We start from the raw sequence: 26,787 nt of genomic DNA, 5'->3' as shown, positions 1-26,787 counted from the left end.
GCACAACTGAGTAGGATACATTGCCTGTTCCATTAAAAGATTTGCATTTTGAATACTTTCTGTATTAGAGATCATGTGCAAATTAACCATTGAAGTCTCATCCTGTGGCTACCAGAGGGACTCAAAAACCAGCCTCGTGCATAGCTGTCAACGTTTCCCTTTTTTTAAGGGAAATTCCCTTATTCCGAATAGGATTCCTTGCAAGAAAAGGGAAAAGTTAACAGCTATGGCCTCGTGGTTGTGGAGCCTAGTCCACCAGGCAAATAGAAGAAACTTAAAAACAAATGCCAGAAAGGTTTCCCTTATTAGAGCTTGTTCACATAAACATGAGGTTTTAGAAGACACAAGGTACATTTATTATACAATTAACATAGATAATAAACATTTCACATGCATAACATAAGCTATTGGAGGTGATAAACATAAGGAATATGAATCCAGGTTCCATATACACTGGAGTAGCAGCTGGCCTGAAACGGAGGGCATGCATAGTAAGTAACCATCTTTGGGAAGCCAAAGATTTAGTTAGCTCAGGCCTCAACACATTAACGTGAAGAAAAATATTAAAGTTATCAACCGGTTGCTTGTTCCCAGGTACACTACAACCCCCCAAAAGTCAGTGTTTTTTGCCAAAGGGCGTGGCTTTAAATGTTGGAGAGCCACGGGCACGTAGGATACTACTATAGGGGGTCTCTATTGCTACAGCAGGCATGGCTGTTGTGCAAGTCAGGAAATTGTGCAAGAAAGGCTTCTTGAAGGGAGGCTGACTTCTGGGCTGCACATTTTCATTGTTGGCACAAAACCGTTTTTTGCTGCAAGAGGTCGGTGCTGCTTGGAGCTTCTGCACGGTGTGAAATTGCTCTGCAATACAGGCTGCTTTCTTCCGCAAATCCATCTTCACTAGCATCATGTTGTTCTGCAGCTCGGCCAAAGTCTGGTCCTGGAAGAGCCAGTGGAGAAATTCAGTTTTATGAAGATGGAGCCTCCCCTCTTGTCAGACAGGTGCCAATCATTTCAGCCAATTACCCTGAATGTGAAGACTTCTGAAAATGCTTACGGACTCAGAAACATTACAGAGAGATGAAGATGACAGGTGCCTGGACCTTAACAAGGGCCCTCTGGGACAGCTTCACCCAGCCACCAAATCCTGTGGACTGGTCTATGACAACTGAGGGAGGAGGAGTTGATTCTATGGTCACTACTGTTGTGTAATGCAGTGTGGTTGTGAGCACAAACTACTCCAGAAAATGGTTTAATGTTTTTTAAAAACTGGCACAATGTTTTTAATATGGTATTTCCCCCACCTCTCCCCAGCCAGCGGCATCTGTCTCCATGGACCAAAACATAAACATCAGATCTGGCACTTTCAAGCACAATCTTGGTACAAATAAATAATAGTAGTAACAACAACAACAACAACAACAACAACAACAACAACAATGTATTTATACACCACCCTCCATCTGAAGATCTCAGAGCAGTTTACAAGATAAAAATGGATCAAGGCCCAGAACCTTAAGGACACTAAGGATTTATCTATCTATTTCATAGGCTTTCCACCATCAAATCAAAGGTCTCCTTGGATATACGTGTGTGTGTTGTGCTGCTGGATCTGAAATTTTTATGGTTCAGTCTATAGGCACCAATGTAAACTGACTAAAATGGACAAAACTAAATCTTGTGTAGCAGAGCATGCATGCCCCCAGTAAGCTGCTGAAATTTGGGAGGCTCCTTCACCTACCTGCTTCGCCAGAATGTTGTCACACTTTGAGAGAGCTTCACGGAGTTTCCCGGCTCCTGTGCTGTGGCAACATGCTCTTTCGGCTGACTGGAGGGACTCCCCAAGTTTCTGCAGTTCAGATCTCAGCATCCTTACATTCTGAGAGAGGGAAGGACATTTAAGCAAAAGGCAGCCTCCAGCCCCTTAAGGAAGACTGAACTACATACAATGGCAAGTTGTGATTGGGGAGAAAAAGAAGTTATGCACCCATTGGCAGCAGATGAAGGTTTCAGAGACAGTGCCATTCAAGCCCAGGGTAAAGGAAGGAGGTTGGCAGATGCCAGGAAAGGAAGGTCTGGCAGTTACCTTTTGGCCTTCTTCCAGCTTCCGGTCCACATTTGTCGTGATGGGCTTTGAGGAAAGTGGCGGCTCCAGCATCTTCTGGTGTTTACGCAACTCTAAGGACAAACCACAGATCATTGCAATTTAGCCCAACCGTTAAATTTATTTTGGCCAGTCCTCAATACAAGAGCTGAATTCTTAAATGTGTAATGCTGAATATACTACCCAAGAACTGCCAGGCTACCCAGGCCTTTTCCCACACTCTTCAGTTTAAGGAGCAATGTTTCAAGGCAGATTTGAACCCCGACAATGCTATTTTTAGAGAAGTTGTGCATCGCTTTAATCCCCTTCCTTCTGCTACAGGGCCATGTCCTATAGCAATAATGCAGTTTGGAAGTCTGGCCAGGCCAGAGGAGAGCAAAATAGTTTACCCTACAATGGGAAACGGTGAAGATTTGGAAAATATACTGCTAGACTAGAGGCACTAAACACAAACATAGGAATGAACTATATTTTCCAGGTTCTTCTCTGCATCACAGTCTATTGTGATGAGATAATCCCAGCTTTGATTTTATTATGTCTCTAGCCCTCATGCTTGTGGGGAGGCGGGGAGCATTAGAAGGATGACAACTGGGTGGGATCCTAATAGTCAAGGGGACTTTATCCCCCTTCTTTGGCTTTCATCACCCCAGACCTTGCTATTTCAGGGCTACGAACTCAAGTATTTCAATTGTCTTGTAAAGAAACATGCTCAAAGAAATTTATAATTTGATCAAAGTGCAGAATTTTGGTACAGCATTTAAAAGATTAAGCAAAAATGGCCTTAAATCAATTATTTGGATTCTCCCCCCCCTCTAATTTTGACCTCTGTCAGGTGGGAACCTGCCACATTAAAAAAGTATAGTGGTACCTGTGGTTACGTACTTAATTCGTTCCGGAGGTCCGTTCTTAACCTGAAACTGTTCTTAACCTGAAGCACCACTTTAGCTAATGGGGCCTCCTGCTGCTGCTGCACCGCTGGAGCACGATTTCTGTTCTCATCCTGAAGCAAATTTCTTAACCCAAGGTACTATTTCTGGGTTAGCGGAGTCTGTAACCTGAAGCGTATGTAACCCAAGGTACCACTGTATTTAATATTAAGTCTCCATTCCTTGTACGTCTTGCAACGTGCAACCATTTTTCAGAGATAAAGATGGGGAATGCATGCAAAGCTTTTCGTGTTCCCTCCCAGGTACCTCCACATTAAAAGTCATATATCGGTGGATGGGAAAGACGAAACTGGTCCCATGGCCTGACCTGTTATAATACAGCTTCTTAAAAGGAGACCTGCTCTCAAGGAGGAGCAGGGGTCCCACACTAATAATAGTCAGGCAGATATCCTAGGTGTGCTTTAACATTTCATGGCAGCTCACTCACAGAAACCAAGGTTCCCAAATGCTAGGTCGGCTTGCAGTTCACTAGACTTACGCTGCGCAGTCTGATCTTTTGACAACCACCTGCTTGGAGCCCATGCGACTACAAGGGGGAGAACGCCTCACCTTCTGTAGTTCTTTGCAGCTCTGCTTGACACTGCTCTAACTTGGCTTTCACCTGCAGCAATTCCTGATTCTGGGCAGGCGTTGCTGCTGCCAGTCGTTTGGATTTGCGAGGAGTCTGCTCCGGATCTGCCTCCTTTCTCTCCTGGAGCTGCTGTTGCCGCTTTGCTTCTTGCAAGGCATCCTGCAGCTCTTTTATCTTTTCATCTTGACTCTGAGGGAGACAAACAAGACAAATTACAGGAAGGGCTCTGTTTGGGAAGATGCAGCCTGCCAACTTGAGATGAGAATGAACAGCAGCAGCAGCAGCAGCAGCAGAAGATAAGCTGATTAAACTTCCCCAGAATCTCCTGTAGTAGGCATGGGGAACCGGCAACTACTCTTTGGTTGTTACTGGACCACAGCTTCCGTCACCCCTGGAGAATTGGAGCCCAACAACATCTGGAAGGGCCATGGGTTGCCATCCCTGTCCTGCAGGGTTGTGAGATTCTCATTTGGGCAGACTGATACACCCAGAAATCCATGGCAGAGCCAAAAGTTTCAGTGCCAAGTGTGCAAAGGATTCCACGAATGCGCCTGCATACAGAACCTATCAAATCACATTTGTAGTTCACTCCTCCAAGGGTTTTAGGTGGCAACACACACAAACCTCTTGCGTATTTATTTATAAGCCTTCAGTAGGCTGTTTGGGAGCTAGCCTCTTCACAGATCAGATCTGTTCCACACACATATGGAAAGGCATTTCTCTCCCCCCCCCCCGCCCGCATTCTCCAGTTATACGAAAACGTTCCTGAACTGTGCACAGGTCACTCCTGCTTACCCAAACTTTATTCTGTGTGGACTGAAATCACCATGTCATAAGCTAGGGTTTCCTACCATGGAACCCTCAGACACCCTCACTGAGCCCCCCAAACACCCTCTGCTCTTCCTGAATTGCTTCAATTGTCCTTTTAAAAGGCTTTTTTGTGGGGGGTGGCCTTATTTTAGGGTGTATGGCATGCTTTTGCCTGTCTTCAATTTGTTTTGGGGAGCATGGCGTAGGTGTTTTGGGTGTTCTGAGAACTGGCAGGTGTGCTTTTTTCTTTATGTAAAATGGCTTTTGATTAGTGCCCATGACAGTTTCTGAGATTTCCAAATGTGCCCCTGGTTCCAAAAACATTGGGGTGTCCCTGGCATAAGCTTCCATGGACGTAGAGCGCACATTTGACGACACGTATGCCATTATAAATTTGTTAAATCTTTTAAAAGATGTCATGAGGCCCTGCAGTTTTGCAGATGCCAATAAAGCTGGGTGCCTTGCTTCAGGTCAGTGCTAAGGTTTGGAACTGCAATGTCCTGCCCTCAGGAAACCCTCCAGCACCTCCTTCCCACAGCTCTTTCACCCCACACACCTCAATCTTCTCCTGATAGTAGTCCGTAAGTGACTCCTTCAGACTGTTCAGTTTCTCCTCATAAACGTCCTCCAGCATCTCCTTTTGGATGTCCACATGCTCACTGCAGAGAGGAAGGTGAAAGTGGGTGGGCAGGGAAAGAGCCATATCAAGAACAGACAAGATGTGGGATGGACCGCCAAGGCCCAATCCTGGAAAGGAGGAGATGTGCCTCCACAGCCCTCTGCCACCAACAGTACCTGGTCCACTGCTCCTTCTTCTGTAGGAGATCCATCATCTCATTGCAGATCTCATCGCGGAGACGCATTTCCAGCTGAAACTTCTCCTGCCGCTCTTTCAGCAGAAGGTCTCGCACAGCTTCAACCACACGCAACAGGTCCTGAAAGAAGAGAGGAAAGGAACATGACAACTGGGGTGGAGCTACACACAGGAATAAAACACTGTAAGTCATAAATTCAATCCTTTAACAAAATTTTTAAAAACCCTGTATGTAAAATCGCATAGAAAAGTTTTGTGCTCTCCAGTGCCATCTGGTGTTGCATGTTTATAACGCATTTAAAACGCAGGTTTTTGACTAATGTAGCTGAGTCCCAGGTTTTCCAGAACAGCCAAGATGAGGAATTGCCCCAGACATCCAAGCATTACCATAGCTACTCAGTTTTTAATGGGCAAGTAAGTATCCAAAGGAGGTTTTGGAGCCTAGCGGTAACTGGCTATCATTGCATCAGACAGCTTTTAATTCTTTCCTGCATGAGGGCACAGAATTTTTGAACCTCAGTTGACACTTCACGGTCTATTCTTGGCTGGGTCCATAAGAGGTTTTCTGACTGCTCCAGTCTACCAAAGGACCCTGCCAACAGGAGACTTTCTCAGTGAGCGACAAACAAGCACTTGCCTCTTTGTCATATGTGGTCACATCCATTTCATCCTCGCTCTCTTCATCCAATTCATCTTCTTGATACGGTACTTCTGCAGGGATCTTCTTCCCCCGGAGGCTGTGCTCCTTGATGAGAGACTGAATCGACAGGAGCTTTGTAGGAGCTTGTAGGATCTGGAAGGTATACAAAGTGTTGCTATTGGCATATTCCAAAGAGCAATGGGCTCATCCCAGCCAGGCAAAAGCACATGTGGATAGAACAGGGGGATGTGGCCGAGAATCCCAGGGCCAAGGCAGAGGCCTGCACCTGGCCCTCGCTTTCCCACCCATGCCCCACAGCCCTATGTTTAACCTAGGCAGTTTAACACATTGTTGGAAATTCTCCTGCCCCAGTTGACGCCCATGCCTGGAGGTTAATAAGCCACATCTAGCCCTCCCTAGAAGGACAACCAGCTATCTGTCTTTCCTCATACTGTGGAAAGTCTGTTTCTCCCCTGGCAAGGATTGAGATACACCATCTCCCCAATCTTGCCCGTTTCTCCGCTCTCTTGCAGCCAACCAGCACCCAAGGGTCCTTCAGAGAGGGAATTACAGGTGCTGCTGAGCTTAGCCAAAAGTTGCCAAGATAAGACAAGGTAAGGTGTGGAGAGGATATTGGAGAAGAGAGGCTGGGGTGTGGGGGCTTATTAGTTTGTTTCCATTCTTGTTTTTATTATGCAATTTGTGTTTGTTATCTTGCATTTTTATGTTGTGGACCGCCTTCAGATTTGCAAGCAAAGGGCAGTAAACAAATGCAATAAATACAAATAAATAGGTACGTTTCTGAGCCCAATTCAAAGTGTTGGTGTTGACCTTTCAAGCCCTAAAAGGCCTCGGCTTGGTATACCTGAAGGAGTGTCTCCACCCCCCATTGTTCAGCCCAGACACCAAGGTCTGGCGCTGAGGGCCTTGTGACAGTTCCCTCCCAGCGAGAAGTGAGGTTACAAGGAAGCAGGCAGAGGGCCTTCTCGGTAGTGGCACCAGCCCTGTGGAATGCCCTCCCTTCAGATGTCAAGGAAATAAACAATTATCTGACTTTTAGAAGACATCTGAAGGCAGCCCTGTTTAGGGAAGTTTTTAATGTTTGATGTTTTATCGTGTTTTTAATATTCTGTTGGGAGTTGGGGAAACCCAGCCAGATGGGCGGGGTGTAAATAATAAATTATATTATTATTGTCATAATCATCATTATTAAAGGAAAGAAAATGGGGAAACACGTAAGAGGTGTAGGAGAGAGAGTACAAGTGTAACAAGCACACTTTGGGGTACACCGGGGGGGAGGGGAGAAGAGAGAGAGAGAGAGAGAGAGAGAGAGAGAGAGAGAGAGAGAGAGGGATTAGCAGTGAAACTTCAAAGGCCAGCCAACATTTATGGAACCTTGCAGGCACCTGAATTCACCTTCAACAACTTTGTGTCTCACCTGACTAGCAATAGCTGAAAACTTAGCCACGTGAAGAGTCTCATAGTACGATGAAGCACACGGGTTGATATTAACAATCATACAGGACTGCCCACGTCCTGTGAAGAAGCCTTGGAACACACGGGTGAGCTTGCTGTCCCGGAAGGGAACCACACTCTGCTTCAGCCTGTTAAGGATACAGGAAGAGGATTTAAGCTCCAGAAATGGAGCAGAGAAGCAGCAACCATAGCCGGCACCCCACCTGCCGGGAATCAAATTTGACAAACCCTACACACAACCAGCAACATCTCAAGTTGGAGCGGACATCCTACAGGAAGCGCTCCTTGCTGGGTTCAAGTCAGGGCTATGAGGAGCCGTCAGACTGAGAGCTAGGAAGAGCTTTACCTGCTCTGCTGGTTCTGGCGCAGCAAAGTGAGGCAACGCCCCAACGTGTGCAAGGAGGTGTTGATGTTATTTGCCTCTTTCAGGCGGTCCCCGACTCTCTGTTCTTTGCAGCGCTCTGAGCCGGCCAGGTCACAGAGGGACATCCTGGGGAGGAGGGAGGGTGGTGTCAGTATCGGGATACAGGAAGTCTAATCCTACTAGACCCAAGTGTTGCATTCTTCAGGTTAGAAATCCTGCACACCAGACACTTCAACCACTGCCAAATACACCCAACTAAAACCCGTTAATTCCACGCTATGGAGGATTTAGGCTGCTCTGCTTCAGGTAAGCAAAACGTGGGACTAATTATAGGAGATTTTCATTCCAGGTCTGGCACATTGCAGGGATACTGGAAAAGCCCCTGAAATCTTTACACTGACACATACAGTGGGTGTCTGTTTGAGAAGTGCCCATTGTGACTAGGGAGGGGGGGACACTCTCCCACACACCCCATTTGCCCTTCTGAACTCCCCTACCCTTAAATGAGATTGCCCTTCAGCCAACTGACAGGGAAACTCATAATTCTGCCCTTCACTGCATACAAAAACTTTGACTTACTCGCTGATCTTTGGCTCCATCCCACTGCTGCTTTCCTGGAGGTGCAGAATGCGAATGGAGAAAATGCTGTGACTGCAAAGAGAAAAGAGTAATGAAAACCAGTAGCTTGGGCTCAGATTGTCACCCCCATTCCCTATCTCATAGACACCCACTTGCCCTCCTGCCTCCATGGGCTTTGTTTACTTGTGCGAAAGACACACTTTGCCCATCCTGAGATATGCACTTTCGCCCTACCACTCCGCTAATAAAATTATGGCACTGTTACAGACCTGCGGCTAGAATGCTGGTTCATGTGGGTGCTGGCAACGCTCTGATTTCTCCTGCCCAGTTTCAGCAGTTTCCAGGCCTCAGCAGCATCTTGAACATTGATCCAGTTCAGATCTGGGAACAGGAATATGTGGCTTTAGGCTTCACATCTCTATGAGGGATCACCCTCAGCAAGCAGACAAGACCCTATTTCGTTACACAGCCCACATTACCAATGCTGCCACCCACAGACTCCAGGCTTATTGAGAGTGGCTCAAGCTATGGGAAAACAGCTGGCTGACCCACAGCAACATCCTGGGTAAGCTGGCTAGTCTCTACCTTTGACATAGGGGTTGCCGGTCTGATCTTCGCACAGCCGCAAGGTGGGCCTCTTGCAGTTTGGGCCAAGTGTGGTTGTCTCCAGCAAGTCATAAATCTGTTCATTGTAGATCTCAAAGAAGGAGACCCAGATGGAAAACTGCACATCGTCTTGTGCCAGCATTGAGACATTATCTGGGTCAGCCCAGCGAGGTCCTGTCTCTGTCAATGAAAGCCAAACATGCATTTTGCCAGTGACTGCCACAGCCCACAGCTTGCCTCAGCTGAAGTCCATCCAAAATACATGATGTCCCTTCCCAATGCCCTCGCCTGGCTCCCCATTAACTTTATAATTTTTTCTTCCTGTTTTAACACACAGCAGTTGCCCTGCTAAAGAAGGCCATAGGCACCTGCCCTTACAAAAATTCTCACATGCCTCTGAATCTGCCTTGATTTTAAGTCTCCTGTAAGTCCCTTCATTGCTAGCCCACTCACTCTTCTGGAGGCCTTTCCATGCCCTCACTGGTGTGAAATTCAGAGAGAGAGGTAAAATACAAAGCTTCTATTGAATGGTAAATATGGTTTTATCAACAGTCCAGCTTTCTGCTTTGTAGTTTGTGACAGAAGACTGGCTTTGGCCATCAAGCAATAGCCAAGCCAAAAGCAATTTGGGGGAATATTTTACAAGCCCCTCCAGAGGAAGCCCAAAGGCCCTCTCCTGTAAAGCCCATCAATGAGTCCCCATAAACCACCCCAACATTGTTATAAAATTTATATATGGATGCTGTCGCTAGGTATTTCCCCCCTTTGTTCTCTTGTGGGTTGGGTGGCCCTATCTATTTTGAGATTGCACACCTCTTGAGGTACTTCTCAGCATTGATCGTGACAATTAGAAAACCACCTGTCCCCAAACAGGTGGCTCAGGGCAGTAGGTACCTTCTAGCTGGCTGGTGCTTGTCAGGTTGGCAGACTGGCAGCTGTAAGAGAGGCCACCTAAGCCACTGTCAATGCTTCCGCTTGTGCCTGCTTGCAGCTGGGATGCTGTGCTGTGACTTTTATTCAGAGAAGTATACAGCTCCTCCTGTAATTCCGAAGGAAGGAAGGAAGACCACTGAGTTGCTGATCAGGGCATTTTTCTTCTTATAACAGGAGACTCAACAAGCAGGAGGGACACTCACCTCCTTCATCTTGCCGCAAAGCAGGGCCTGCTTTTTCATTTCCTCCTGTCGAACCTGCTTGCTGTCCAGCCAGATCACCTCACTCGAGAGGAAGGGCTTCAGATCCATGGCCCGGTACAACCGCGTCCCAATACTATTGAAAATGATGGCCAGGGAGCGAGGCAGGATGCCCGCATCAGCACCACTACCTGCAAGTCAAAGAAGAAGTGAGCAGACACTGAGACAAGGGCCCCCCGCCACTAGGCAGAGGTGCTTGCCTGAGCCAGCACAGACTGAGTGCTTCTTACCCTGGATGGTGTAAGTCTTCCCTGAATTAGTGACGCCATAGGTGTAAACAAGCCAGTTCTGCCCATGGAGCACACCCTTCACCACATCCTTCATCGTTGCATCAAAGAAAGCCGCCTGGCCCACTTCTGGCCCAAAGATCTGCAACCCCAAATGTTACAAGTTAGTACCGTTAGAGAGCAGAGAAAGGGAACCTGGGGCCTTCCAGACATTGTTGAACTACAACTTCCATTATCCCTGACCAGTGTGGCAGTGCTGGCTAGGGCTGATGGGAGTTGCAGGTCAGAATAGGAGGCAGGCCACACATTCCCCCTCAGGGGGTTAGAGTTAGGCAGTAAAACGAAGAGGGGAAGGGTTGCCCCTGCTTCTCCACTTTTTCCTTAGTGGAGCCCTGCAAAATCCTTTAAAAAAACAACTGGTGTCCATGTTGAATCCTACATAAACCCAAGATCCAAGTATGTACCTGAGTGAAGGTGAATTTGTGCACCGCCTGACCAAGCCCCCGTTCAATGTTTCTCATGGTGAAGGAATCCTTTGGTGCTTTGAGAAGAAGGGTCTCAGAATCGTCAATACAGGCGCAGCCCTAGAGAGGACAGTTAACATTCTGCATTCAACATTATTTGCCACAGCAGCAGCACCCCCTGATACTAGTTTAAACATTTGTGGCTTCCCCCAAAGAATTATGGGAGCTGTGTTGTTGTTTTTTTAAAAGGTGCTGAGAGTCGTTAAGAGCCCCTATTCCCTTCACAGAGCTACAATTACCAGGATGGCTTAACAAGCGATCCTTCTTTATAAGGAACTCGGGGAATTGTAGCTTGGTGAGGGGGATAGGCTGGGGCCAGGCTACTCTTCCCCTTGCCAGAGAGCGAAAGGGGGCAACCTCCTGGTGTGATTATACCTCTGGATAAGGGCAGAGACCAGTGTCTATCCCCTCCCAGGAGATTGGCAAAAGCACCCCCCCACACACACACCTTAGATGCTGGCCCATGCATTGCCTATAAACTCACTTTATCTTCCTGTTTCTCCATCTCGGCTGGTGTCAGGGGTCGCACTCTTGCATATACCTTCACTTTTCCATTGTCATCAGAAGCGGCCTGTGGAGAAGCCACATGTGACTTTTAGGTTCATACTTAGGAGAGGTAGGCAATACTAGCCCATTCATTTTGCTGTTTTTTAATTGTTTTGAAACCAGACCAGAGGTAGCCAATCAGATGCTTTTCAGACACTGTTGGTCTACAGCTCCATCTTTCCCAACCATGGGTCCTGCTGGACAGGGCTGATGGGCAGCTGCAGTCCAACCATATTAAAGAGCATCACATTGGCTACCCCCGAGGGAGCACAAACAAGGGTTTTAATTCTTTACCTCACTGCTCTTACCTGATCACTGCTTGAAGAGATGGCAGAGAACTCCGCCAAGAGGTCTCGGCGCAAGCCAGCCCCACATTCTGCCACAGTGGACTCCAGCACAGGAGAAGTGACAGCTTCTTCATCAGATAACAGCCCTACTGGGGAGGCCATAGCGGCTACACACTGATGCTGCAAGAGAAGCCCATCATAGGATGAGGAATAGAAAAAGAAGCGCAAGTTCCACTGCCAGACTTTGCCACCTGGTTTCCAGGTTCCTTGCCACTTCTAAATAAATTGTAACAACACTTCCTATAACTGCAAAATGTGTGATGCCTATGATAAGGATATAATCTTGGGGTACAATACTGAAACCGTTTCCCAGCTTCGCTAGGGCCTAGCCCTGTGGGTTCTGAATCAGTCAGGTTCAAGCAAGAAACCATAGCCGGACAAATCGAAGCAAAACAGCAGCTAGGAAGCCTTGATCGCTTTATTGTTGCAGCAAGATTTCTATTCCCAAACTAAAACAATGAAGAAGCAGCCCATGATGTAAACAAAATCTGTCCTTATTCCCTTATGGGGTACACAAGAGCCCTTATAGAGTCCTTTGTAGGTTCTCCATCGGTAGGAGAAAATAACAGAGGCCAACCAGAGAATATTGAGAAGCAAAGCAGCTAGTAAGCCAGATCTTTATTAACTGTTGCAACAGGGTGCTCCCCTCACACACAGGAAGAGAGGAGAAGGACCCAGAACAAAGGTGTGCCCAGACATTTTGAAATTCCCTGCTCTGGAGCTCAAGACCAGCCCTCCATACATCATACATACATCACAGAAAAGGCGATCTACAACAGACATTTGAATGTTGTTGTTTCTGCTGTCTGCCAGGTTATCTGATAATGCCTTATCTGATTGCCTTTTCTGGTAGTCTGGCTATTCCTTTGAGATGGTAATTACTTAATTCCTGAGACAATGGGAAGGTTCCCCCCCCCCCCCCGCAGAGAAACATTTGGTCAGTTTGGGAGTCAAAATGGTTTCAGGACTGTCTTCCTGTGCTGCTTCAGACATGTGGTTTATGTACGTGTTTGCTTGGTACATTTATGAACATTTATTATTTATATAAGACCTTTTTATTATAACCTCATCAGAAAAGAATTAAATGAGAGGATAATTACCATTAGCACAAACAACCCTCACAACCTCCACTAGCCAAACAGTAGATAGGATACCAGCAACATACCTCGGCTAGAGATGCATTGCATTCTAGGGAAAACTAACTAGAAGAAAATCCGGAGGTACCTTACCTGACCACTGCTCCATCTGGGGCCAGTATTGTCTGGTCTACCTGCTGAGAGCAGCTCTCAAGGTTTCAGAGAGCATCTTTCCCAGTCTGTGCACTACCTGAGGATGTCAGGGACTGAACCTGGGACATTCTGTATTCAACACACGTGGTCTCTTCCAACCAAGGGACAGCCCTTAAGTACATTCCCAACCACATATCCTCAGAAATAAATCCACTGGGGCTTAATTCCAAGGAAGTGGGGTTAGGACTGTAGCGAAAACACTATCATGTGGGCACTTTGTTTCGCTATGGGAGTGCTAGCAAGTGCATTGTTTGGCTCAGACAGTATTGTAGCAGCAACAAATGTGACCCTCGTGCAAGCGTAGCTTCTTTAACAAGCTTCTGCAAAGGGTTATTTAAAAAGAACATGCCACTCTACCCAATCTGCCTTTGCGATCCCCCTCTTCCTTTCCCTATGAGAGCAACTTAATTCAGGAGACCCGCCTCAAGCCTAGCGTCTGTAACGTATCTTCCAGGTCCCATAAGGTAAAGAGGAACTGAAATAAGATGGGAAATAAATGCCTAGAATTACGAATACGACTGCCAACCTAGTGAAAGGGGGAGGTTTTCACGAGTAGCCAAAATGAGACATGCTGAGCGCTCACATTAGGAGGGGCAGCGGGAGACTTAAATTACCCGCCGTGGCCGTTGCAGAAGGAGCAACTCACGCCCGAGCCTCGTTCTCCCTGACACCAGTAGCAAGGATTGAGTCCAAAGTAATTCTCCCCCCTCTCACCAGGCTTTCCCCCGCTCCGTGCTCTCTTCTGCCCGGCCCGCCAAGCTTTGCCCGCTCAATCGCCGGTGTCCGTACGAGCCACAATGGAGCCCTCGAAATCCTCTTCTGCTTCTCCTGCTCTTTCAAACCTCGCGGTCGGCCCGATCAGCCAATCAGGACGCGCAAAACTCAGCGGCTAATCACCTATCCGGGGCGTGGCCAGCGCGGAGCTTAACGCGAGGCTGTTTCTTATCCTGGCTCTTGTCGCATGTAGTTCAGCCTCAGTGTGGGAGGAGTGGAAGAAGGAGCGGGCAGAGTCTTCCCCCCTCTGGTTCTTCTCCCTCTATTAAAACCCTTCTGGGCCACAAAATATGCTCCCTGCCACCATTCCAGTGCCAATTTTTGCCCCCACCCACCTCCAAATATCTCACAACAAGTGGCGGGGGGGGGGTGGCTACCTTTGGCTCCAACCCCCTACAACACAAATTCCAAGGAAAAGGAGAGGATTACTTCACAGCCAATCACAGTGGAAGGTGAGGGACGCTTCAGACATTGGGAATTGCTCAGGCGAGCTATATGAAACCTGCATCCCTGACTTCCTCTCCAGTCACATTTTGATTCCTAACTCAGCTTCCAAAAGACTTCCTTTTTATTTTATTTTTTGAAAAAAAAGGAAGCTCAGAATCTCAGGCGCATTGCAGGCATGGGCCCTGATGCAATTCCTCCAACTGCAACATAGTCTTGCCCAGATCCCTTACACCAGGAATGGGGAACATTTTTTAGCAAAAAACCCAACCCATTACAGTGGTACCTCGGGTTAAATATGCTTCAGGTTACAGACGCTTCAGGTTACAGACTCCGCTAACCCAGAATAGTACCTCAGGTTAAGAACTTTGCTTCAGGATGAGAACAGAAATCATGATACGGTGGTGCAGCGGCAGCAGGATGCCCCATTAGCTAAAGTGGTGCTTCAGGTTAAGAACAGTTTCAGGTTAAGTACGGACCTCCTGAACGAATTAAGTACTTAACCCGAGGTACCACTGTATATCAAAGGAAAACTTCCAGAAGCCATTTGCCAGTGGTGGATGGGGCTAGAGATGACAGTGGGTGAGCAAAAGGTGCTACTATTACCTTTATATGATAGGCCGCATTCCAGCCACACAAAAGACAGACATTTCTACACTCATACGACGCCATCCTGGCAAGCTAGCTTAAGGACATACCAAATCACTTGGGGAGGGATGGAGAAGTGTGGATTAGGAGGGGATGTGGCATCTGAAGGATCCTTAGGGCCACAGAGAAGCTTGGAGGGCCACATTTGGCCCTGGGTCTGAGCTTCCCACCCCTGCCATACATGGATTTTATCTGGCAGCAGCCCACCAGGTGCTGGGGCTCTGCAAAATAGTATATGCACCAAGCATTGCACACTCCACCTGCTGCTCCCCAGTTTCTCCCCAGTCCAACTTTAGCTTCTGCTGCATTATGCTCAAACTCTGTGGGACACAGAAGAGGCAGAGTCTAACAGTTTCCTGGTACTTTGCAAAGCCGCTGTCATTATATCTGGACTTGTCATAAAGGTGATCCTGTTTTCACAGGTATAATTGAAGCGAAGCGTGGTGTGGTATTTGTTTTCCCCTTTTCTTTCCTTGTGGTCATTATCTACTCTTCTTTTATATCAGGCATTCACAAATAATTTATCATTATTGGTGGAGAACTCCCAATATCTCTTACGCCCTTGCCAAATTAGGCCAAGCCTAGTGATAACTACTTGGTAACTGTAGTAGATAGGTAGCCGTGTTGGTCTGCCATAGTCAAAATAAAAAAATTCCTTCCAATAGCACCTTAAAGACCAACTAAGTTAGTTCTTGGTATGAGCTTTCGTGTGCATGCACACTTCTTCAGATACCATGGTATCTGAAGAAGTGTGCATGCACACGAAAGCTCATACCAAGAACTAACTTAGTTGGTCTTTAAGGTGCTATTGGAAGGAATTTTTTTATTTTGTACTTGGTAACTGGTAAAGGTGAGTACAATGGATGCAGCTTCAGAGAGTAGTGTTCTGCTAGGGAGGCATGAACAGACTTCATTTGTGCCAGTGTTGAAACCAACAAAGCTACCTTGCTTGGGTACTAACAGCGGCATCATGTGGGTTTTGGGTTTTTTTTGCCTCCAAAATAATGTTTGCAGATAACTGCATGCTCTTTCAGTTTTAGAATTTTCTAAAAAGGAAGCCAACACAGATTTAAAAAAAAAATCTTTCGGAATCTAGAACAGAACTGTTCTGGAACGATAATACACAACATAACATTTATTTTCTGGAAATGTAAGTTCTACAACCCCTTGTTGGTGCTTGCTACCAAAAATGGGGCTTAGCTTTGGGGGACAACAAGTCTTGCCTGTGCTATGGCTTGTAGGTTCTTTAACTTTCTTTTTCATCCATTAAACTTCAACTGAGACTCCTGGGTGAGGTCAAGACAACACGGGGCCCAGGAATAAACAACAGGAAAAAACATAGTATCTGTAGTCTAAAAACTGACTTTTCTAATACATATAAACCTGTTATGACTAATACTTTGGGACATATAATAGATAACAAAAGCTCTTAGGGAAGTGGAGGGGCATCAGACTGCTGAACTGTGGTTATCTTAACAACTTTTCCGTAGAGCCAGACTGAAGGTATCAAGGTTGAAATCCGGCTTCTGGACTAGCCTGATTCTTCTGGCTCCTCAACATCTATAAATCGAAAGAAAGACAGTAAATCTCCCAGTTCCCTAAGGATTTATCATGTTCCAGAATAGCCTGTATCTATGCCTACATAAACCTCATTATGAAGGGCCGCAGAAAGTACCAGGTTCAATCCCTGGCATCTCCAGGCATCCCCTGTCTGACATCTTGTTTTTTTTTTTTTTTTATAAAATTTTTTATTGCGTTCCTTTTCATAGGTTCACAAATTAGTTTACATAGCAACATACAAGAAACATTTTTTTTTTTATATATAAAGAAAAATAAAAAAAGAAAAAAAAAATTGAATATGTTACACATCATGTTTCATAAATTTACTTTCTTTTGGACCTCCCCACATCTTCCCAACATTGCATTCATTGTTCTAACCTGATCAGCAATTTGTTACCTTGTTTCACAACTTATTGTATCTTTGACTTTATTATGTTACCAATTTCGAAAGTTTGTAGTTTACTTTTGGTACCTTCACAATAAACATAATATATTGTTTCAAATTTGTTTCCTTTTCTTTTTTATCTACGCTTATTTTATCCTTTGCTTAAATAGGTTGCGGAAGCGTGACGTTTCCTAATCATGCACAATCTTAACATTCAAACAACTTATAATATTTTTGCAAATAATCCTTGAATTTTTTCCAGTCCTCCTCTATTGTTTCTTCGGTCAGATCTCGAATTCTGCCAGTCATTTCTGCCAGCTCCATGTAGTCCAACAACTGTGTCTGCCAGTCCTCCAGTGTGGGTAAATCTGGTGTCTTCCAGTACTTTGCGATAAGAATCCTTGCTGCTGTTGTCGCATACATAAACAGAGTTCTGTCCTTCTTTGGCACCTTCCGGTCCACCATGCCCAGCAGAAAGGCCTCTGGTTTCTTAAGAAAGGTATATTTAAATACCTTTTTCAACTCATTGTATATCATTTCCCAGAAGGCCTTTACTTTCGGGCAGGTCCACCAGAGGTGAAAGAATGTCCCTTCTTCCTCCTTACATTTCCAACACTTATTATCAGACAGGTGGTATACCCTGTCTGACATCTTGGAGGGCCGCTGTCTATCACCATAGACAATGCTAAGCTAGACAGACCAATGGTCTGACTTGATATAAGGCAGTTTCCTATGTTCCTGCTTAGGGAGCCAAGGGACTTTTTAATAATCTATATGCCTTGCAGGTTGGCAGAAAATTCTACTCATTATTGGGAAATCTAAGGAAGAGGCTTTCACCTTGAGATGAATAGCACTCATGTTTGGGAGACACAAGCAGAGATGCCATACCCAATAACATCCTGTGAATAAATGGTTGGGTTTCCACTCATTTGTTCCCTACAGGTATGGGAACATGGCAAAGGGGAGGCTGATGTGGTTTTCCCCCTTTGAACACAATCCTCTCACCTTCTCACAAAGCCCTGCATTTCCTCCGAGCACAGGAGTGCCTCGCCCAGCATCTGAAGCTGCTCCAGGACTTCTCGTTGCATCTCCAGAGCAATGCGATGTATATGGTGGTTGGAGTTATTGTACATGATGGCATTCTGGAACATCAGCATGAGATCCCGCTGGAACTGCACCATATTCTGAATGCGGCCCTTGGAGAGGCTCCTCTTTATGGAGGAAAGATCGGCTGGCCTTCAGAAAGGAGGGAGAAGTGAGTTGCAATTGTCTGTCATTCTGTCGAAGTTGTTAAGAAAAAATTATATTGTCTCTCAAAGAAGGATTTGGGCGGTTATAGATTGGAAACTAGCAGAATTTTAACTTGGTAGCCCAGATAGCTCTCAAAGGAAATATCCAATCCTTAGAGTAAGAATTTCTGTTCCTCCATCAGCGGGTGGTGGCAGTTACTGGCTTGTGTTGTACAGTGGATTTAATCTTCAAACATACTTTTCTTTGGTTGAAATTAGCCCCTTCCCTCAATTTGGATCAGGTATTTGATGATTCTGGGGGTGGGCTTAACCCTTCACATACCCATACTGCTTCTTAATACATAAACCACACACTAAAGCTGCTATTATCCACAAAGTGGGTAGATAGGAAGATGGGTACAATACAGGCAACTGTCTTTTCTCATCTAAACAATAGCCTCTGGGGGAGTGATTCGTGTTAGGGAATCTGCCCCAGTACTGAAGTCCCAATCCAAATCCCATCCTCTACCTAACTGCTTTTCAATCAATAATAATTATTGGGTGGGTAAGGGGAGGGAATGGGAGACTGACTCATGAACCTCATCGATCCCACCATTGCATCCAGGAAGGCTTCTCCTGATCCAGATGTTATGGAGTAATAGAGCTGAGTGTCATAAGTGTACTGATGGCATCTGGCCCCAAAATGCCTAATGACTGCTTCCCAACAGCTTCATATAGGTATTCAATGGCATAGGGGATAAAATAGTGCCTGGCAGGATCCCATAATTTAACCACCAAAGGGCCCAAAAAGTACTCTCTCAATGTAGGTAGGACTGGAACCCCCCTTTTCTCATTTCATGGAGCCAGTACAAGAGGCTATATGGACAATGGTATCAAAAGCAGCAGAGAGGCAGAAAAGCAGGAGCAAATCTGACTCGGTGCCATAGCCAAGCCTGAAGCCAGATTGGAATGGGTTTAAATGCTCTGTGTCATCCAAGAATGCTTGCAGCCGCCCTGCCACTACTCTCTCCACCACCAAGAAATTGGTAGCTGCAACTGGATAGTAGTTACTCCAGGTCGAAAGGCCCAGGGCCAGTTTCTTCAAGTGTGTTCACACCACCGTCTCTTTCAAGACAGCTGGAACCACCCCATCATACAATAAAATGTTCTCCATGCCTTGGACCCAAGGAATCAAACTCCCTCTGGTAGATTTAAGAAGCTAGGAGGGACAGGGGTGAAGAGGGCATGTGGTCAGACCTATTGCCACCAGCATCTTATCCATATCAACTTGACTGCATAAGCTGAAACTGATCCTGTAACATATCATAGACTCTGGCATTGGACAATTCGGCTGAAACTGCAAGCATGGCAGTTGTTGTGACTTGTAGCCACTTCACAGCCTTATTCTCCGTACCAGCTCTCCCTCCACTTTCTCAGCTGACCTTTTCACCACATCTTTGTAACCAGGAGCCTGCTTCTCGGAAACGGGCTTCAGAAAGGGGCCGCTGTATCTAAGGGGGAGACAGAGATGAAGAGAGCTAAATAGGCTTCCCCATGTGCATTACACAACCCCTTGACTCACCACCGGACTTCATGCCACACCCTTTTCTGTATCTCAGAATGACTGGTGGGGATGACAGTGATTGGCAGATGGAAGTCAATCAGCTAAGAAATCACAATATAACAATTAGAAAGGAAGGGTGAAATGCTCAGGGTAGAACCATGCACAGGTTTGTGCTTTACAGGGGGCAGCTCTGAATGCTGTGTATGCATAATGTCAGACTAAGAGAATCAGGCCAGGATAGGCTGAGAAAAAGGGACACATTCAGCTGTTGTTCCACCTTCCAATTCTAATTACAGGGAAGGGCTGTAGCTCAATGGAAGAACATCTGCTTTGGTTGCAAATGATTGCAGTTCAGTCTCCAGTCAAGACTGAAAATGTCCCTAGTCTGAAACCTGGAGGATAGCTGCCAGTCAGAGTAGACAATGCTAAGCTGGAGGGACTAATTGTCTGATTTGGTATAAGGTGGCTTCCTACATTCCTAACCCTAATACATATAGGACACTCCATTTCCTCCGGGCTTCAGTCCGGGGATCCCAGTGTCTTCCCCCATATTTTCACCAGTTCTCTCTGAGCTTGATCCACAACATTCTTCTCTTGGAGCTTTGACTCCCTCAGTATCCAACTCTGGTCTTTCCACGCAGGCTTTAAAGTCTTAGGTTTACTCTCACTGTATCAGTACTAAATTTTGGCACATTTCCTCTGTTTATATATTTCCTCCTCTTAAATTTCAACCCACCCACCCCTCACCTTACACACATAGTTCACCCTCTTAATAACCACCAGATACAGGCAGTCGCTCCTGTTTACCCAAATCCACCTTGATAAATTTGATGCTGCTTGCCAAAAAAACCCAGGGTGATAATCTCAGGAGTGTATTGGATTTTAGGATCATGAAGCAAGTCTGAGACGATTTCTGCTATTTAAAAAAAATTAGCAGATGCAGTAAATGCAATAAGCAAGGTGCCTAGGTTACTGAATGTATAGATGCAACGCTACACCACTCCAAGAATTGAAGCAATTTGGAAGAGGAAAACTGCAGCGTCAGGAAGTGGGACAGCAGGAGATTTCAGTCTAGAGCAGACTGTGCAAAAGGTTGCATCTCTTAAATTGGGGGGAGGAGAGGACCCTCACAGGAAGTGGCATGCAGACACAGACAAATCACAAGATGCTGTGTGACCTGCACTAGCTCTTGAATGGTTAGTATCAAGCAGCCATGAAGATGTGCTACTGTGGATGCAGCCTTAGTCCTCTTCGCCTCCATAAACCTTAATAACACACCTGTGGCCAGCCACCATCTTCCAGATGGACAACAAAGTTCTTTTGAAAAGCAAATGCTGCTGGAGAGGGTCATCTTGGCTCAGCCGCATCCTATACAGATAAGAAACGGAACAGATTTATTCCCATCAGGAAAAAGAAATTGGTGGGATGAAATGTGTTATTGGACCAGTGATGCAGCTAAGGTTTGTTAGCCCCCGATGGAAAAAGAAATTTGTACAACTTACCAATGAAAGTTAGTAAATGAAGGGGTTAAGGAACACAGAACTGTAAATTTCTAGAGAAGGCACAGCTAAGATACACCCCCTCACCTTCAGGGAGGGGGGAAGTATTGTTTGTTCCCTGCTCCTCTCTCCCTCTTCTTTTTGAACCATGCAACTGACCAGACACATGAGGCTGGCGCTCCCTGTCCAAACTCCACGCTTGAAGGTACCCTTTTCGTATTTTGTACTCAGGAAGTTTTTACCTGTGTTGTTTTTGCTGTAGCATTGATTGATGCATGAGTGTAACCTTTCCTTAATATAAGTAAAGCATTTAAACTTATGAAAGTTTGTGCTCTATTAACTCTGAGAGTGGTAGAGACAGGGGAACACAATTAGTACCCAGGGCTTAATACTGGGACATTTAAAGGTCTAACAACCTACATTTGCCACGCTTTGCAAACACTGCATATATTTTAGTTTTAAACTCTGCTGGGGGCCCTTTTGACTACAGAGTGAGTCAGCCCCATGTTTTTTTAATTCAGGCAGTCAGCCGTTTTTTGTTCTTTTGTAATTTCCCCCACACATGGAATATCTGGATTAACTAGTATTCCCCAGTTATTTCCTAACAAAGAGTTCCCCACGCCTCTTCTAGAGGGAGCTTTAGGCTGCAACCTAAGCTTAGCTGGGAGCCAGGCCCACATAACTCAGTGGGGTTTACTTCTGAGTAGACCTGAGCAGTATTGCATGGTGAGATGACTGGCTACACTTAAAGTACTAAGCCTGAAGAGTAGGCATGATGCCATTTCTGAGCTTTGTGCCACCATTACTCACAAAGGCAAAGAAGCTGTACTTGTGGTAGGAGAGCTCATCAAGGGTGTTCCATAGGGACTGGAGTCATCGTTGCTGTAACTCAGGTGGAAGTCACAATCTTTCCAGTCTTCAGCTTGTTCTTCAGTGCGTTCCGCAGCCACTTCCTGGTGAACACAAAATAGGCATGAGCTGAATTGGCAAAGTAACAATTGGAATATCAAACTTAGGGCCAGATGCCCATGATGGAAGATACAAGGATTCTAACTGGGTGGATCCATCTTTTCTCCAGCAGCCAAGCCCTCCCAAGCAACTTGTTCTCACTTTCCCCCTTCCCACCAACAATCAAGGCTAGCTCACAGATTTCATCTTTCCCTTGGTGCTTATCAACTTTCACTTCACTGTGCTTCTCCTTTCCAAAGAATATGACCTCTAGTCACACTCTATCCCAAAATGGGGAGATGAGGCACAGAGACAGAGACCTAGTCCTAAAACTCGACTTGTGAGAGTTTCTCCACTTACCTCTACGTTTTGTGGCACCCCATCCTTCAGCGTTCTCCAACTGAAGGAAGTATCATTTGTAAGCTCTAATGAGTAGTCATCTTCATCTGTTTCTCCTGCACTTTCCACAAAGCTATGCGGCATCTTCTTTTCCAAATCCCCATCAGGATTGTCATCCTGAATCTGAGAGTCTCCTGACTCCTCACACAGATGCTGTTGCTCTTCCATTCCTTCTGCTTCCCAATTCATAACTGGCACCTCTTCTGAGACCTGAAATGCCAACTTTCCCCTTCCCTGGGAAGTAGCTCTCTTTTTCAGAACCTGAAGCTGACTTCCTTTAGCCACTTCCTCCTCCTGGTGGATCACAGATCCCTTTATGTCTCCTTCATGATCCAGCAATCCCCTTCCAGGCAGCTCCCCAGCACTGCAAGGTGCCTGTGGACCCTGGGCCAGGTATGTGCTGCCAATGCAAAGGGGCTCCATCAAATGAGTTACCTGGAAGAGAGGGTGACAGGCTAAACAGCTTAAGACCATTACAGAATTAGTGATATTACAGAACTATATGCAGATCTGTCCATTCAACACATCTTTTGTCCTAACGGGCATAGGATAGAGACGCAGCCAAAACACAGAATAACACTCCATGGGCATGTGATTAGAAGTGCATCTGGGCAAAGACCCCCTTCCACTTTTGAATTAGAGGGCAGGCACCAACCCTTGTCAACACATTTATTCTGAACCTCTACCTCCAGGTACCTTTACCCAATTGCATACAGAAATGGCCAGTCTGCGACGTGGACTGGGAGCACTATTTTTTCAGCCAATTGACAAGGTCACCCACCACCACCTCCGCCTTTTCCTCAACTGCACCCATCAGCAGCCATACCTCTGACAGGAACCTCAAGATAGCATCCTGCTTGTACCTCCCAGCCTCTTCTTGGTCCCCTCTGCTGGCATCTTCCCATGCCAGAGGACCACTCGTTCCCAGCTGACTCTCCTCCTCTTGGCTGCTGCTCTCCTCGACCTCCTCCTCAGCAGTTTCTTCCCCCTTTCTCCAGCAGCCTAGTTCCAGGTCAAGATCTGAGCTAGAGCCTGGGGAGTCCTGGGGAGACTGGCAGCAGCTGCTCTTCTCAGACTCCGTGAAGAATTCTTCTTTGGACTCCAGCCAGGTCCACACGTGACCCATCTACAAGAGGTACATGAGATGGGAAGAGGGTTTGTCACTCGCTCACGTGCTAGCTTCAGATCAGATCAGGTGTTCGAGCAGGTAGTAAAGGAGCCAAGTTCAAACCCTGAAATCTGTTGTGGTAATGCTCTCAGCTGTGACTTGAAAGAACTTTAACCAAAAATTATCCCTAGCTTCTAATTGTCTATGTGGTACTGCACATCTGCCAAGTCCCACAGCAATCCAAATGGTGAGCCAGGAGTGGGTTGCTGAAGTCTTGGGTTATATCACCAGGTTTGCTAGCAGTGGGGATTGGGAACAGGGCAACCCAGAAGTGGCTCAATGGCAGAGCACCTGCTTTGCCTGCAGAAGGGACCAGGATCAAACCCTGGTATCTCCAAGTACGGGTAGGAATGTCCTTTGCCTGAAACCCAATTGTATTGCTTATGCTGGGATCACTCAACTGATGATTATCCAGTTATTCTTTTGATTATCCCTGAAAGATTCTTTGGGGTGGAGAAAATCAGTAAGTCGTTTTTGCTGACAAAACCCGAGGATGTCTTAAAACATTATGACGGTTTCTTATTTTACTCTCATTGGTGAGAATATAAATTTTAGTAGACGTATGTTTTGAAGCAACACATTGAAGCGTTTGCGGAGATATCATGGTCGAAAGTGGTGGAGAAGCTGAGGTTGACGAGCCCTAGGTGGGTCCCCAGGGCTCTCTATCCAACTCTCAGGACTCTCCCCCAGCCATTTCCCCTCCTCAGCCCACATCCCTCATGTGTTTTCTGTTCCTACTCAGGCACTGGTGTTTCCATCTGCCCCACCCAGCCTGTCCCAGACTGTGACTTTGAGAACAGCAGCAGCTAGGAAGAGAGGATTTCAGGGATGTTTGTGTGTGGGTGTGGGTGTAGTTTTATAATTTGTGTGTTTTTCAATTTGAGCCTTTGTATGTTTTATGGTTTTCATGCATTGTGATTTGCTGTTATTTTTATTGATTATGGATTGGTATTCTTTATTGTGGTATGTGTGAGCTGTTTAATTATTTGCTGTTGTTTAATTTTACTGTGTATTATTAGATCCTGATGGGTTGTTGAGTGTTGCATTGTTCGATATAAGTTGTCTATTTTAAAGTTGTGATTTTTTTATATTGGATCAGATTGTTATTATTGTTTTATTATGTGTTGGAAGCCGCCCAGACTGTCGTAATAAAAATAAAATATTATATTATTTTCCTGTGCCCTCCTTGACTGCTTTTGCTGGGTTAAAATGTGTCTTGCTTGCTTGTATGGAGGACAGGTGTACTGTAGGTGTATAGAAACATCCACACAGTTGTAATGTAGCCTACTGTACAAAGGTGAAAAATCACATCCATTTCTCTGAGCACGTTTGTCTCTGGCTGCAGCCAACAATGACATGTCGCTCCCAGAAGGTAGGAACCACAATGAAGGCCTCTGCACACCAGCTGGCTGCCCCTATAAGACCTAAACAATCATAGTTTCAAGTCTTTGGCGTCTCCAGTTTGAAAAGTGGGCAAGGGAGAAAGAGTTCTTAAGTAGCAGGGCTAGGAAGGGACACCTATCCATGATATTGGATCAGGCATGGAGATCTTGTTGTTAGACTCCAACTTCTATCAAGTGCAGTCGGTATGACCAATAGTCAGAGCTGACAGGAGTTGAAGTTCAACATCATCTGGAAAGCCACAGGCTTCCCATCCCTGCCTTGCAGAGTCACTACCAATGAGCATAGCTGTGCACAGCACATTTAATGAGGGTGTGTATGCAGGGGTTTTGCATTTTTTCCAAGGATGAATATTTATTGAATACATAATCATAAAGGACATTGTTTGATAAATAAACTGAAGAAACTAAAATGTAACTTTTTATTATCAACTTAACAAAAAATACCAAATTTTTGCTGCCGTGATAACGAAATGTCATGACCTTTAAACAGATGAGTTAAACCAAATTGACCAAAACAGATTATGGTTTCATCATCTTCCTGTCCTAGGAAGGAGGCAAGTGGTGCTTGGAGGGAGACAGAGCCATGAGACAGACACAGGCAAAAGAAAAAGGCTGCAGCTTCTGCCTGCATCTGTATCTGTAAGCAATGGTGGGATACTTAGCTCCAGCAGCAACAGTAAGGAAGGAGGAAACTGCAGATCCATTCTAGGCTTTTTAGTCTGTCTCTCTGTCTGCTTCCCTCTTCCCCACTTCTGCCTTAGTCTCTCCCCCCCATAGCCACTTCCCTGTGGGTTGTGCCACCTGAGGCAGCCAGGCTGCTGCTCCATGCTCTCTCCTCCTTGCTATGACCTCATGTTTTGAAACATTAGAGTGTCTGGGCACACATAGCACATAGCCAATGAGAAGAGACAGTACTGGACTACCACATGCCAGCAGAGGGCCACGGCCAACGTTAACGTTACTATCCTGCATCTAGAGACAGGCAGAAACTCATCTATCACAGCACTGGGTTTGATAGACTAGTTCAAACTCCTCCAGAAAGACCAAAACTGCAATGGAAAATACAATTGTTTCCTTTTGCTCTTCAGCAACAGATCTCTGAAGAGCAGAGGCAACTATTTTTTCAGCACCTGGGCTGGGAGGAGAGACGTCTCTTTATGATGGGAAGGAAGATGGGAGCTAGCAGACCTGTTTGAAATTGCTTGGCAGGTCTGATCTAGCTGATGGATTTGCCATTCTGGACTACGTAGTCAAAACATTGATTCACAGTATGTGTAGGTCTTTACAAACAAGTTTTTCTTAGAGAGGGTGGTAATGTAAATAAATCAATGCAGCCAGCACGCCTTCCTCTACAGGATTCTCTACTACAGTTTATTATACACATTTACACTCCACAAATACAAAAAAATCTGTACACTTCACATTACAGTACGTACTAGCCACCAGTTGCTAGCTAATATGAGGACACTAATAGGACCCCAATACTGCTGCCCTACAACAGGCAGTGGGGCTGCTCTCTTGTTTCTGGGATTACCCTGGTTACACATTCCAGGATGATAGATATTCTTTATTATTGACAGGTCAGCCCTTCCCTGTCCATAGCCATTTCATCCTCAGGATCAGGAAGGTTCTCATTTTGCTTCCTGGGTTCAGATACCAAAGACTGGGCTGTTTCTTATCTTCAGCATCATTTCTTCATCTTCATATCTGCTTCAATGGCACAACGCCG

The 26,787-nt window shown here is 45.8% G+C and overlaps 2 protein-coding genes and 1 long non-coding RNA gene across 10 annotated transcripts in view; 1 reads left to right on the top strand and 2 right to left on the bottom strand.

Moving 5' to 3' along the window:
- Window positions 1-332: 332 nt before the first annotated feature.
- KIF20A (kinesin family member 20A) lies at window positions 333-13,896 on the bottom strand. 2 transcript variants are annotated; one of them, XM_083488348.1, is made up of 19 exons: window positions 13,752-13,896; window positions 11,710-11,868; window positions 11,340-11,426; window positions 10,796-10,915; window positions 10,335-10,473; window positions 10,048-10,235; window positions 9,806-9,950; window positions 8,891-9,091; window positions 8,575-8,686; window positions 8,306-8,377; window positions 7,709-7,852; window positions 7,325-7,490; window positions 5,884-6,039; window positions 5,228-5,367; window positions 4,989-5,091; window positions 3,601-3,811; window positions 2,087-2,178; window positions 1,742-1,879; window positions 333-940 (listed from the first exon to the last, which is right to left on the bottom strand). In XM_083488348.1, exons 2-19 carry the CDS (start codon window positions 11,848-11,850, stop codon window positions 617-619), a joined length of 2,679 nt encoding a protein of 892 aa, XP_083344474.1. In that variant the 5' UTR covers window positions 11,851-11,868; window positions 13,752-13,896; the 3' UTR covers window positions 333-616. The 2 variants fall into 2 exon arrangements, with proteins under 2 accessions (XP_083344474.1, XP_083344475.1); XM_083488349.1 differs by lacking the exon at window positions 13,752-13,896 and adding an exon at window positions 13,684-13,704.
- A 2,127-nt stretch (window positions 13,897-16,023) lies between these two features.
- BRD8 (bromodomain containing 8) overlaps window positions 16,024-26,787 on the bottom strand; it is a 28,759-nt gene continuing 17,995 nt past the window's right edge. For all 7 annotated transcript variants that reach the window (XM_083488315.1, XM_083488311.1, XM_083488313.1 and 4 more), the window contains 7 exons: window positions 23,314-23,613; window positions 22,449-22,922; window positions 21,951-22,093; window positions 20,920-21,009; window positions 19,520-19,588; window positions 17,854-18,084; window positions 16,024-16,463 (listed from right to left, as the gene is read on the bottom strand). In XM_083488315.1, coding sequence (XP_083344441.1) covers window positions 16,457-16,463; window positions 17,854-18,084; window positions 19,520-19,588; window positions 20,920-21,009; window positions 21,951-22,093; window positions 22,449-22,922; window positions 23,314-23,613 — 1,314 coding nt within the window. In that variant the 3' untranslated portion in view covers window positions 16,024-16,456. The remainder of the gene's footprint in view (window positions 16,464-17,853; window positions 18,085-19,519; window positions 19,589-20,919; window positions 21,010-21,950; window positions 22,094-22,448; window positions 22,923-23,313; window positions 23,614-26,787) is intronic.
- Window positions 23,499-24,821, top strand: LOC310699919. Its single transcript, XR_014522303.1, has 2 exons — window positions 23,499-23,622; window positions 24,398-24,821. It is a non-coding gene; the product is annotated as an uncharacterized lncRNA (long non-coding RNA).

This window comes from Podarcis liolepis (assembly GCF_965112155.1).
Source record: "Podarcis liolepis genome assembly, chromosome: 2".
NCBI lineage: Eukaryota > Metazoa > Chordata > Lepidosauria > Squamata > Lacertidae > Podarcis > Podarcis liolepis.
Note: the sequence above shows the minus strand (reverse complement) of the source record. Positions and strands in the feature narration are given on the sequence as shown.

Bases quoted from the DNA above. Each gene is read 5' to 3' on its own strand.
- KIF20A (XM_083488348.1), bottom strand. From the start codon at position 11,850: ATGGCCTCCCCAGTAGGGCTGTTATCTGATGAAGAAGCTGTCACTTCT. The intron at 10,236-10,334 runs GTAAGAAGCACT...TTTGACTTGCAG, and splicing joins GAAGACTTACACCATCCAGG to GTAGTGGTGCTGATGCGGGC. The intron at 6,040-7,324 runs GTGAGACACAAA...TATACCTTCCAG, and splicing joins TTTCAGCTATTGCTAGTCAG to ATCCTACAAGCTCCTACAAA.